Source organism: Apodemus sylvaticus, chromosome 6 (assembly GCF_947179515.1).
Source record: "Apodemus sylvaticus chromosome 6, mApoSyl1.1, whole genome shotgun sequence".
Taxonomy (NCBI): Eukaryota; Metazoa; Chordata; class Mammalia; order Rodentia; family Muridae; genus Apodemus; species Apodemus sylvaticus.
The window spans coordinates 35,164,348-35,177,387 of NC_067477.1; the positions used below are offsets into that span (position 1 = coordinate 35,164,348).

Genomic DNA, 13,040 nt, shown 5'->3' on the forward strand with positions numbered 1-13,040 from the left:
TTTTTCTAATTATTTTGCCAGTCCATACAGAATTAACCTTTTGTCCTCCCCTCTTTTTCTCCCCCTTTGTTTATTTTTGTTGTTGTTTTCTCAATAATATTTTTGTCTCACTGGGTAGCCCCAGCTGGCTGTGAGTTCAAGATCCCCAGTCCCCTGTAAGCAGCCAGCATAGCTGCTTCTGCCTTTTATGACTGTCTCATGGAATTTATGAGCAGACATGTAATGCACCAGGGGAATCTTTTCTGGTAGAATTCACACTAATACACATTCAGAGTGCTAGTCTAAAAAAAGCATTTTCTGGTTTCTAATGGAATTAGGCAATTTTAGACCCTGATCATGGATATTTGCCAAAGACATTGGATGACGGTACAGCCATTTAGAGCAATGGTATGTCCCCTTTTTAATCACAAGACAAATACTAATGTTTGGTGCGTGTCTTTTAGGAGTGGACACTGAATGGCCTTTAGCAGGCCTGAGCATGGCAAATCCGTGCACATACAAACACCTGTTTATATGTATGAATACATTTCTGAAATGCTATGCATCGGATAGTTAACAGTGGTTGTCTTGGTTTAGTAGATTTATGCTTGATTTCCGTTGCTTTGTGGTTATTTTGCTTATCTGTATGTTTTAATTTTCTAAAGTGAATAATAGACTATATTAAAATGTTTTAAAGAGAATAAATTGTATAAAAATGAATGGAATTTTTATCTGTATTTTATTTATTCTACAATAAACAGTTATGAGTACAATTTAAAAATTAATTTGGAAAAAATTAATTTGGAAAAAATTAATTTGGATTAATAATATGGGTGTATAAACTCTAAATTTAAGTTTAAAATCCCACTATTTTCCAAAAGTTTACCTCAGAAATAGAGCATAAGAGGGAGTAGACTCAGAAAATTTGTGTTTAGAAGCTAAACATAAATTGATGTATTTAGAACAAATTTGTAGTTTAAAAAAAAAAGCAACTAAAGTCTGGATAGTGTTATTCTCAGAAAGGTGCAGTTAGTGAACTCCACAAGGATTAGGAGACACTGGGGGTGTGACAGAGGAAGCTGTGTGTTTTAGTTCCTTCCTTTGAGTAAAGCAGTGGGAAAGCAGACCCCCTGAGGTGAAGAAAGCAGCCTGGGGAGGGGCTGTGTGGGCAGGGTGAGGATTTAATCAGGTCCTGAGGGAGAGGGACAAGACACTGGTAAGGGGGTGGGAGTGGGAGGGGGGATACCTCAGTGGGAAGGAAGGAGCTGGGGATGGAGTCTCAGGTGTGCGCTTGCTGTCAGCTTCTTTATTGGAAGGAACGCTGGTGCTGGTGACCTGAGCTGAGCAGTTTTTCTGGGGGGTGAGATTGCCAGTCAGCATTAAGAACAGTGAGATCTGGGCCAAGGTTTAGATCATAAATACTTGCCCTTGTCTTCACTTTTATGTTTCTACAGACTCTGAGTGTTTGAGACTTTGTTACACCGTATTTTGTATTAGGAAATAGGCTTGGGGCTTCAGTTTCTTTGACCTTACGAAGAGGGGTTTAGAATAGGGAATATGTAAATGCACTGGTCTGTGTATGTAGGAAAGTCTCAAGGAGTAAGCCAGAAAGATGATTAAGAATCCTTGGGCTGGTGAGATGAATCCTCAGGCTGGAGAGATGGCTCAGGGTTAAGAGCACTGACTGCTCTTCCAGAGGTCCTGAGTTCAATTCCCAGCAACCACATGGTGGCTCACAACCATCTGTAATGAGATCTGATGCCCTCTTCTGGTGTGTCTGAAGACAGCTGCAGTGTACTCATATATAATAAATAAATCTTTAAAAAAAAAAAAAAGAATCCCCAATGAATCGTGGAGAGCAATCTAGGAAGATGCCTGATGTTAACTTAAGATGCCCACACTCATGCATACACATGCATGTGTCCACACATGTGAATACAGACAGATTCATCCATGTACCACAGACACTATCCACACATACACATGAAGAAGAAAGATCAACTGTATGTGTCTTTGTGTATCGTGTTTTCTTTATTCATCAGATGGGCATCCAGTTCTATAACTTGGGTAGTTTCGTAATAAATGTGTGTGCAGATATCCCCAGAATGTGCTGACTTAGAGTCCTGCAGGTCAGTTACCCAGTGGTGGTATGCCTAGAGCACATGGTAGTTCTGCTTTTAGTTAGTTAATTAATTAACCAATTAATTAATGTGTCTGTGTATGTATGTGTTCGTACGTGTGTGAAGGAGGCCAGAAGAGTGTAGTAGGTGTTCTTTGTCTTTCCTTGAACCTGGAGTTAGTTCTCTTTCCTGGCTAGGATGAAGCCAGCAAGTCCCAGCAATGCTCCTGTCTCCATCTTCCTTGGAGCCAGAGTTACAGGGGTATGCAGGATGCCTGGCTTGTCACTGGGGTTCTGAGGTCCAGGCTCTGGCCCTCCATCCTCCATTGTTTGGAGACTCACACTGATCCCCACGTGGCTTCACTACTTTATTCTCACCAGCCACTTGCCTCCTCACAAGCTTTTGTTATTTTGTGGGTTTTTTGATGGTGGCAATTCCAACCTAGAAGAAACCAAATCTCATTGTACTTTTGATTGGCATTTTCCTGATGGTTCCTTTTTGCCTACTTGTTAGCTATGTGTACCTCTTGTTTTGAGAACTATCTGTCCATTTACCCATGTACTGTTTAGATTATTTGTGTGTGTGTGTGTTTATATATTCTAGACACTAATCCCCTCTTGGTAGGCTGTCTCTTTACCGTGACAATTGCTTCTTTGCTATGTATGTGGAAGCCTTTTCATTCCCCGCAGCTCCATTTGTTAATTCGCGCTAGTGTCCCCTGGGCTTTGGGGCTTTCTCAGAAAACCGCTGACACGCCTGTATCTTGAACTGTTCACCCTGTGCTTCCTGTAGCAGTTTCAAATTTTTCATTCTTGAACAAAGATCTTTGAACTATTTCTAATTGATTTTTCAAAAAGATTTTACGTGTATCGGTGTTAAAGGCAGTGTGTACAGAAGTGCACCACACATGTGCCTGGCCTCAAGGAGAAGGCGCTGGATCCCCTGGAGCCGGAGTTACAGACATTTGTGAGCTGCCATGTGGGCGGGGAACCAAACCCAGGTGCTCTGGAAGAGCAGCTCGCGCTCTCCAGCCCCTTGGACTGACTTCTGTATACGGTGGATACAGATATGCGCTATACAATGGCCGTTTTAGACAGTGTCTCAGGTATCCCAGGCTGGCCTCAAACTCTTCGTGTAACTAAGGCTGGCTTTGAACTCCTGATCTTTCTGCCTCAGCCTCTCAAGAACTGAATTATAGATGTGCGCTAGTGTTTCCTCTCACATATCAAATTCTTCCTATGATTTTTCTAGAGAAGGAAGATCTGAGAAGCACCAAGGTCAGCTCTGCGCTGGCTTCTGCCTCTGATCCAGCACCCCAGTCCTCACCCTCCAGGTAGGGACAAGCAACTGCGTGGGATAAAATGTTTCTGGAAGATTTGTCCTGAGGCTGAAGGAACTGCCAAGGACAGCAGCTGTAGCTGTAGGGTGAGGCATTGTAGCTTTTTAAATGTCGTTCTCCAGGTTTGACTGGATCACCTTGAGGCTGCCGTTCTCTTTTGTACTGTGTGTCTTTACTTTATGTGTATGTGTGAGTGCCTTCGTGCATGTATGTGTACGTGTGCATATAGTGCCTACAGGAGCCAGAAGAGGGTCTCACGTTCCCTAGAGCTCGGGTTCTCGGCAGCCATGAGCTGCCTGAGCTGGGTGCTGGGAACCAAACAGATCCTGTGAAAGAGCACAAGTGTTCTTAGCTGACCCCTCTCCAGCCACGAGGTTGACGGGCTTCATTTTCCTCTCAGTCCATCTCATCTACCCACTGCCGCTGAGATGCATGTGGTAGAGTGGAAGGGTTAGACTGAGTCGTAGCATGTGAGGAAGCCATGAATCCCGAGTGGAACACACCCTCTCCCAGGGTCCTAATCCCGCTGCTCATCCCTGTGCAGTGCTGCCTGGGAGAGCCTGTGTCTCCATGCCCCGCGTAAACAAAAGAGGTGCAAAGGTAGTTTAAACATCTCAAGCTTCTAGAGCTCTACTCAGTTCTTTCCCTTCTGCATAGGAAATAACTTAGAATGTAATTGGGGATAATGTAGTAAGTGACCATGCTTTGTTCGAATGTTTCTCAATAATAATAGAAATGATGTTTTATGAAATAGTGGTTTGCTAAACACTGTGGTTTAAAATGTACTGTCTCTTCAATCCTTATAAGCCAATGAAATAGGTATCCTTCCCTGCTGTTAGAGTGAGGAGAGTGAAAAGGAGACTCTGGCCTGGCGGTGGTGGCGCACGCCTGTAATCACAGCACTCTGGGGAGACAGAGGGCAGGCGGATTTCTGAGTTCGTGGCCAGCCTGGTCTACAGAGTGAGCTCCAGGATAGCCAGGGCTATACAGAGAAACCCTATCTTGAAAAAAACCAAATCCAAAAAACCAAAAAACCAAAACCAAAACCAACCAAACAAAACCGAAAAGGAGACTCTGTACCTGGTGCTGGGTCCCCTGCTGTAGCCTCATCATGCCTGAGAGGAGAGAGTTAAGTTCTGCGGCTGGGAAGGCTGCGCTCTTACATACAGAAGTCTTCCTCAAGGCTTTCTTCTTCTGTGTGGGCGTTTTCCCTGTACGTATATCTGTGCCCCAGAAGCATGCCTGGAGCCCACAGGGGCTTGAAGAAGGTTGGAGTTACCGACAGTTGTGAGCCACCATGTGAGTTCTGGGAATCAGCAGCCAGTGCTCTTTAGCCCCTGAGCCTTCTTCTCTCCAGCCCCTGAGGTTTTAATGACATGGGTAGTTTATGCTCTTGATCTTTCCTAAGGTGAGGGACTTCTCATCTTCCTGTCACCATCTCTTAGGTGTGAGGGTCTTTAAGGATGGATCTAAAGCAGAGAACTGGTTTATCGAACGTAAGTTTCTTGAGAATCATATAACATAGATAATATGATTTAATTTTAAAGTTTTGTTCATAAATTGGGAGTAAAGAAGACCCAGTGCACATGAGGGTAGAGGGTGCACCTGTGTCTGCTGGAGGGTGGAGGGTGGGACCAGGGCAGTTTTCTGGCTTTCTAGAGCAGGCATCTGCCTGGCCAGCCCTCCCCATCCTTCAGGCTGGTCTCCCTGTTCTGGGGCAGCGTGAGCTCGAAGACTTAACTGACTTAGGTTTTTTTGTTTTTTTGGGGTTTTTTTTGGCTTTTTGGATTTGGTTTTTTTTTTTTTTTTTTCGAGACAGGGTTTCTCTGTTTAGCCCTGGCTCTCCTGGAACTCACTCTGTAGACCAGGCTGGCCTCGAACTCAGGCCTGCCTCTGCCTCCCAGAGTGCTGGGATTACAGGCGTGCACCACCTCCACCCCACCCTCCACCCCCCACCCCCATCCCAGGGCAAAGGTTTGTGTTTCAACGTGGTCTATCACTGGCATCAACTGATTGGCAACTTCTCTTTCCCAAAATAACCTTTTGCTAATTCCTTAGACCATAAAATTCTAATGTGAATATTAAATTCACATGGATATTCTAAGCCTCCTTTAAAGTATTTTTATATTGATATTAGATGGCTTAGCGGTTAAGAGCACTTGCTTGCTCTAGAGTCGTGAGGTCTGGTTGAGATCTCAGCACCCACATAACACTTTGGGCATGTCTGCCAATAAGGGGAACAGAGAGAGGAGGATCTGCCGGGCTTGCTGGCTTTTGGCCTACCTGAAATGTGAGCCACAGCTTCAGGGAGAGACTCTGCCTCAAAGGAACAGGCAGAGAGTGGTTGAGAAGGTCACACGTCACATCTGACACTCTTCTGGCCTCTGTGCACACATAAGTGTGTGCACCTGCACAGCACAGCACATGTACATGAACTTACTTAGCACACACAACAAATACACATATGTACATAAAACAAAAGCTTAAAAATATTTTTTAAGTAAAATTGTCTTTGTCCAAGGTAGCATACACATAGGCAAAGAAGAGGCTTGTTAGTTTTAGATGCAACATACAGTGACATTAGGTTAGTAATCCTGCTGAACTCTGAGAGTGTCAGTTTTCCAGATATTACAAATAATAGTATGATCCGAGGTGACTTTTGTTCTCAAACAGGAACTAACACATCCTTCCATTCTTCAACAAACAATCAAGAGATGGCCCCTATTTGTTCACTCCATAGATGTTTATTGTACACCTGAGATTCTTCTAGGTTCCCCAAACTGAAGAGTCTGGGGCACTGTTATCATGGGGCTTGCAGAAAACAAGTGTAGAGCTTGTTTCATCACCTATGAAATTCCCTATTTTATGTGTGTGTGTATGTGTGTATGTGTGTGTGTGTGTGTGTATGTGTGTGTGTGTATGTGTGTGTGTATGTGTATGTATGTGTGTGTATGTGTATGTGTGTATGTGTGTGTATGTGTGTGTGTATGTTTGTATGTATGTATGTATGTATGTATGTATGTATGTATGTATAAATCTGAGAAAGGAAAAGTCCTCCAGCTAGAGTCTAACAGGGTCCCCAACAATAGGATATCAAAAGCTTCTGTCATCACTGAGAAAATAAACAAAGCCAGAATTGTCCCCCTAGAAAAAACAACTGCAAGAAAACATGAATGTCTCCAACTTGGCACTGTGTAAGGGATGAAAAAAAGAAAACCCTGAGAATAGGAACCTCATCCTGTAAGTATCTGTTTTCTGTCCAGCGTGCTCTAGACAGAACACGTGAACAGTTTCTTCCAGCTGACAGTATTCCAAGCACAGGCCGAAGCCCCACAGAGCAGTGAGAGCTTGGTACGACCTTTGACATTATACCTTTAATAGACCCTATGTGTCAGCAGTGGCAAATTTTTTTTAAAAAGATTTATTTATTATGTGTAAGTACACTGTCACTGTCTTCAGACACATCAGAAGAGGGCATTGGATCTCATTACAGATGGTTGTGAGCCACCATGTGGTTGCTGGGATTTGAACTCAGGACCTTCAGAAGAGTAGTCAGTGCTCTTAACGGTTGAGCCGTCTCACCAGCCCCAGCTGTGGCAAATTTTAAGACAAATGTGTATCATACAATCACAAAATGAGGGGCATATTACGTCAGTTCACAGTGAGTGAAGTGAAGGGAGCTGGGAAGTCATTCGTTCAGGGACATCGAGGAACCTCCCAGAAAGTGATCCTCACTCGAAGAGCTGTGGGAAGCATGCAGAAACCAGCTGGAGGCAGCTGTGGTTGTGTCTGAGGCTGTGTGAGTGCAAAGGCTCCCAGCAGGAGTGTGCTAGAGCGCTTGGTCTGTTAAAGAGCCAAGCAGTCACTGTGGGTGAGTGACCTGGCAAAGTGGGAGTCCAGGAGACGGGGTCAGAGTTCAGAGAGCCTGGGAGATCCATCTCCAGGGTTGTTTTGAGATGCCAGGCACACAGAGGGTGTAAGGCCCAGTTCCTAGCATACATCTTGCCTTCTAGTAAAGGGACAACAAGAACCAAAAGAGTGGATTGAGGTTTCTGGGTTTCTAAGAATTGGGATCAATTCACCCATTTCCCACGTATACAAGAAGATTGAAGCAAGTGGTTCTTCGTCACCATCATTCTTGGTTGCTCTGAGGTGGGCTGCCATGACTTGGGTATTCTAAAAGTTGGCTGTCTTTATTTGAAGAAGATAGAACCTATACATTGAAAATGATTTTCTTCTTTATACTACCAAGGAAAACAGTTGTACCGATAGTCTAAAAGCTAGGGGCTCTTGGGTGTTTACATTTTGAATAATTAGTGAAAACCTCAAAAAATTATTTTTCACTATATTAGAGTTGAGTGAAGTGGTTCACACCTGCCATCCTAGCATTCAGGAGGCTGAGGCAGGAGGATCATTACAAGTTTGGGGTCAGTGTAGGCTATAGAGTAAAACAGTGTCTTAGAACACCTCCAAAGTTTTAAAAATCATATAAGAATTAAGACCTAAAATTATAATATTGTTATTTTACTCATTTAAAAACATTAATCAGCTCATTCCATAGTACTATAAATAGTATGTCTTTAATGAAAAATAATCAACTTCAAAAGCAAAGTAAGACAGTATAAATCCCTTTAATGTCTGGTTTAATAAAAGACAATTGAATTTTCACCTCCGCATCTTGATTCGCTCCACTGTACTGTCACATGTCATGTGGTCTCTGGAAAATTCTACTGCCTACTGCAGAAAATGCAGAAAAGAAAATGGCATTTTAGTAGTATTCTGAAAAGTTTTAAGATGTCAGACTGCCCCCAAAGGGTCCCAAGTTCTACAGGGGTCCCAGACCATGCTTTTATAACTCCTGCTTTTAAAAATAAAGTTCATGTCCCTCTTACTGGCAGTAGAGTCCCAGGAGGCCTGGGGAGTGTGCCACCCTGGCTGTGTACTCGTGTTCTGGTCTCTGAGCCAGCTCATCCGTTCACGACCTTTTCCTTGGGAGACAAGAGCGCGCTGTCTGCTCAGCCCAGATCCAGCACCCTGAGGACACAAGCAGCTCTGCCCAAGTATAGCATGGCAAGCCGCTGGTTTTAACTGGAACATGGGGAAGGGCAACCTACAGATGGATGGCTGTGTCAGCAGAACAGGTCTCGGTCCTCCCAGCTGTTGTTAATTTCCCATCTATCCTTGTGATTTTCCCATCTATCCTTGTGATTAATCAGCAGACACTTTTCAGTGGCCAGTCTCTGGCTCAGGTACTCTCATCTCTGTGACTTTTGTGTAGAAACGACCGGGAGTTCCATCTGTGTATAAAAATTCTGGTTAGAACAAGTAGTGAAGCCATCCCCAAGAAGAGGAGAGCAGCTGGGCTGCAGAGACGGCCAGCCCAGTGGTGAAGAGCGCCGCTCATCAGTCGTGGGGACCAGAGTTTGGTTCCCAGTGCTGCTCTAACAAGCCAGGCATCCTGCAAATGCTTCAACTTAAGTTCTCAGGGGTCTGATGCACACACACACACACACACACACACACACACACACACACACACACACACACACACACGCTTAAGGAGAAAGCAGAATGATGATTACCAGAAGTTGCACACAGTGGGTAGAATGCTCGTAGAATATAAGTCAAGAGGTCTATGCTAGCATGGTCATTAGATTTAATACATTTATACTCAAAATTACAAGGAGTAAATTAAGAATGTACTTATAATATAAAAACGGAGTAATGAGTATTGACTCATTTAATCATGTCATAGAACCTACATATATCACAGCATCATACTGTATGTCACAAACATGTACAGCAGACCCTGAGTCCGTCTTACATCTGAGCTGTGTGCTTGCTATGGCTCTGGAGCCTGGGGACTGGCTTTCTCAGTCCCTGTGACCTTAGTGTGAGCCAGTCAGTGTCAGCTAAAGTGACTTGGACTGAAGTGCAGAACTCAGGAGGGTGGGGTGTCTTTTGAATGTTGTATTTCAGAGTTCCTCCAGCACGGTTATGCCTCGTCAAAGACCCCTTGAACTGACATGTTTTCTTCCCCTGAGAGGCCACAGATGGTATCTCCAGCCAGTAAGGACACCACGGAAGACCTACAGGAAGTGCCTGGTGCCTCAGAAGTCCAGGCTCCAGGAAAGCAGGCGTCGCTGCCAGCTGGCCAGACCCAGGTTCTCAGTGAGGTAGGCATGCCAGGCTGGCTCTTGGGAAAGGCGCGCTTCTGGCACCCGCACCTTGGCACAGACTGGATAGGTTGGAAGTAGCACTTCCGAGACAGTAGCTCTCGGAATTCGCTGTCACTCCGAGCAGGCATGTCCAACCTTTGGACATTGGGACATGTCATCATCTTTAAAGTTCACACTTGAGAACTGCATTATAAGGTTAAAGAAAAAAAAAGTCTTTTAAAAAAACCTCAGTGTTTTAAGTAACTTTAGGCTTCATGCAGCCCAGGGGACATGGGTTAGACACCCCTATGATAATTGTTTGGGGAATAATTGTTTGTCTCTCACACACAGCCTGTCACACACAAAAAAATGAAGTGTCAGGACAGACATACATGTTCTCTAAGACCTTGACGTGAACATCCTGACGTTCTTGACCGTTAGCTGGACTCTGGAGGTTTACTCTATTTACGCAGAGTTCAGGGAGTGGTGATTTAACTAGTGACTCCTTTGACCTAGGCAGGGCAGGTGGGGATGGTTTGTGTTTATATTTGTATTGATAGGGATGATGTAATTAGAATTTGTATCAATAAAGACATCGAGCATTATACCTTTTGCATAATGCTTGGCAGTTTAAACTTCATTAACTGCTGACACACTTTAGTGAGATAAATACCACTGTGTTCCTATTTAGCAATTGTGGAAATAAGGCTAAAGGCTTTACTAAGACTTTGCTGCTAATTAAGTTGCAAATTAAATCCACAGTGTAAAAGGAAGGGTTCCTTTAAACGAGGTAGCCAAGGTCTGGTTCGCTTTACTTAGCTGTGTGGATGAGAAGGGGAGGGCTCAGCCTCTGAAACAGATGTTGTGAGAACACAGCCTAGGAGGATTACAGCTTGATTTACTTGCATGAGTACAATTCCAGCCTCTCTAACTGGATCGCTGACTCACTGGCGTGCTCTCCCCTGTGGGCAGTAGGTATAGATTTCTTGTTGAGTTACCTCCCAGCTGGGGAAAAGAACAGGAAATAAAGGCAAAATAACATGAAACAAGGGACACAATGTAAGAGATTTGGAGGGAAGTCCCTCTAGAGTGATCGCAGAGTTCTGTGTGGGTAGCAAGGGCTTTTTGTATCAAATGCCATTTGTATTCTTTTATGTAAGTTGGGTATCAAAGGGAATGGCCTATGGCTGGCTTAAAGGGAAATTGTAATTATTAAGAGAACATTGTGGAGCTAGAGCAACGGCTCCCTGATTCAGCAGTTAAGAGCAGCTGCTGCTTTTCTAGAGGGCCTGTGTGTGGTTCTCAACAGTCACATCAGGTGACTCACGACTGCCTGTGACTCTAGCTCTAGGGTAACTAACATCCTCTTCTGTCCTCTGCAGGTGCCCATGCATATGTGATCACACACACACACACACACAGACACACACACACACACACACACACACACACACCCCTACACATACCTTGAAGAACATTGCTAGTGAAATTCAGGGGGAGACAACTTATAGCCTGGGGAGGGGGGCGAATTAGGGAGAAATAGAAAAAGGATTCAGAGGGATGGAAAGAACATAGAAGGAAGAGAGGAAAATTTGAAACCAAATAGTCTCTGTGATGCTTTTGGTAAATATGGTGGCTGATGGCAATAATTGTTGAGTGGAGTAGCCTTTGATAGAAATGATGCTTGTAGTTGGGAATGTGTTGGAAACCCTATTGACGTAGGCCCGTAGCAAGCTGTGAGGATATTTGTGGGGAAGATTTTGTAGAGGGTCTGGAGAGAAACAAAACCAAACCAAACAACTCTTTGCTAAAGTTGCAAATACAGGGAAGAAAAGAATCTTTAGGAGACATTTTGGTAATGTTAAAAAGTAGAATTTGAGGCTAACTTGCACTTGGCAGAAAGATGTAATATTGATTACCACACTAACTTTCCGGATGTGGTATCAGGGAAGAGGTGAGGCAGCCTGCATTTGGAAAGATGCTAATTGGAACCTGACATCATAAGTTCTCTAACCAGAATTCTGTTGTGTAGATGGCCAAGTACCAGGCTCCACAGCGACCTGAAGACACAGTTATGATCCAGTCTGAGCACACCGGGGCTATAGATGTTCTCTCAGCGGATTTGGAATCTGCAGACCTTCTGGGGGACCACAGGAAAGGTGAGATCTCTGAAAGCATAGAAAATAGTTTCCTCATTTCCAGTAGATGCTTGAAGGATGGAAGCCAGAAGGAAGAAAAGAAAACGAGTTGTGGAAGGACGTGATGGAAGAAGCCCTTAGAAAGAATGTTGTGTGTTAACCTAGCCAAATGCTGGGTCAGGGGCGTTTCCCCAGCTTCTCAGGAGTAAGCTGTCTGTCCTTGCAGTCTCTCCGCCTCTGATGGCTCCTCCGTGCGTCTGGACCTTTGCCAAAGTGAAGGAGTTCAAAAGCAAGCTGGGCAAGGAGAAGAACAGCCGCCTGGTGGTGAAGCGTGGAGAAGTAGTCACCATCCGGGTCCCCACCCATCCCGAGGGGAAGCGCGTCTGCTGGGAATTCGCAACTGATGACTATGATATTGGCTTTGGAGTTTATTTTGACTGGACCCCGGTAACCAGTACCGATATAACTGTGCAGGTCAGCGATTCCAGCGAGGATGAGGATGAGGAAGACGAGGAAGAGGAAGACATTGAAGGTAAATTTCATTTTCATTCGTTTTGCTCAGCCAGCTAGCTAGTGGCTGCTTCATGAATTGTAGCATTTCTCTTCCCACTCAGAATGCAAGGCAGCATTGCAAGCTGATGGGGTCTGTAGTAATGCTTTGGTGGACCCCTCCCCTCTACTCCCTGTCTTGAAAAAACCCTCTTTTAACAAGTACCTAGTTATTTCCCCTTTTCCATGTGTGTGGATGGGCAACAGGGCTTTCCAGATCACATTGCAACCCAAGATTATGTTTTCTCTCTGTTTTGGAATATTTATTGACGTTCAGCCACACTCTGTGCCTTAAGCTACAAATACCTTCTCCTCTTTCTCCCCTCTTTCCTTCAAACTGCCATTGCTGGCAGAATACAAATTCTTTGCTTCATGTTAAGATAAGTGGTCTCTGCTGGGCGGTGGTGGCACACACCTGTAATCCCAGCACTCTGGGAGGCAGAGGCAGGCGGATCTCTGAGTTCGAGGCCAGCCTGGTCTACAGAGTGAGTTCCAGGACAGCCAGGGCTACACAGAGAAACCCTGTCTCGAAAAAAACAAATCAAAAAAAAAAAAAAAAAAAAGATTAGTGGTCTCTGCTCCATTCTTTAATTCTTTAGAAGTAACATTTTTTTTTTTTTTTGAGACAGGGTTTCTCTGTGTAGCCCTGGCTGTCCTGGAACTCCCTCTGTAGACCAGGCTGGCCTCCAACTCAGAAATCCACCTGCCTCTGCCTCCCAAGTGCTGCAGAAAAAATGTTTTTAACTATTGTATTTTA

General features: G+C 44.4%; 1 protein-coding gene across 3 annotated transcripts in view; it reads left to right on the top strand.

Annotated features, from left to right (window-relative positions):
* Tmed8 (transmembrane p24 trafficking protein family member 8) overlaps nt 1-13,040 on the top strand; it is a 35,571-nt gene that overhangs the window by 15,191 nt on the left and 7,340 nt on the right. Inside the window, exons 2-5 of one of the 3 annotated variants that reach the window (XM_052185330.1) lie at nt 3,351-3,432; nt 9,485-9,614; nt 11,629-11,755; nt 11,961-12,266. In XM_052185330.1, the coding sequence (XP_052041290.1) occupies nt 3,351-3,432; nt 9,485-9,614; nt 11,629-11,755; nt 11,961-12,266 (645 nt within the window). Of the gene's footprint in view, nt 1-3,348; nt 3,433-9,482; nt 9,615-11,628; nt 11,756-11,960; nt 12,267-13,040 lie in introns of those variants that run through there. The other 2 variants (XM_052185331.1, XM_052185332.1) reach the window with 2 other exon arrangements.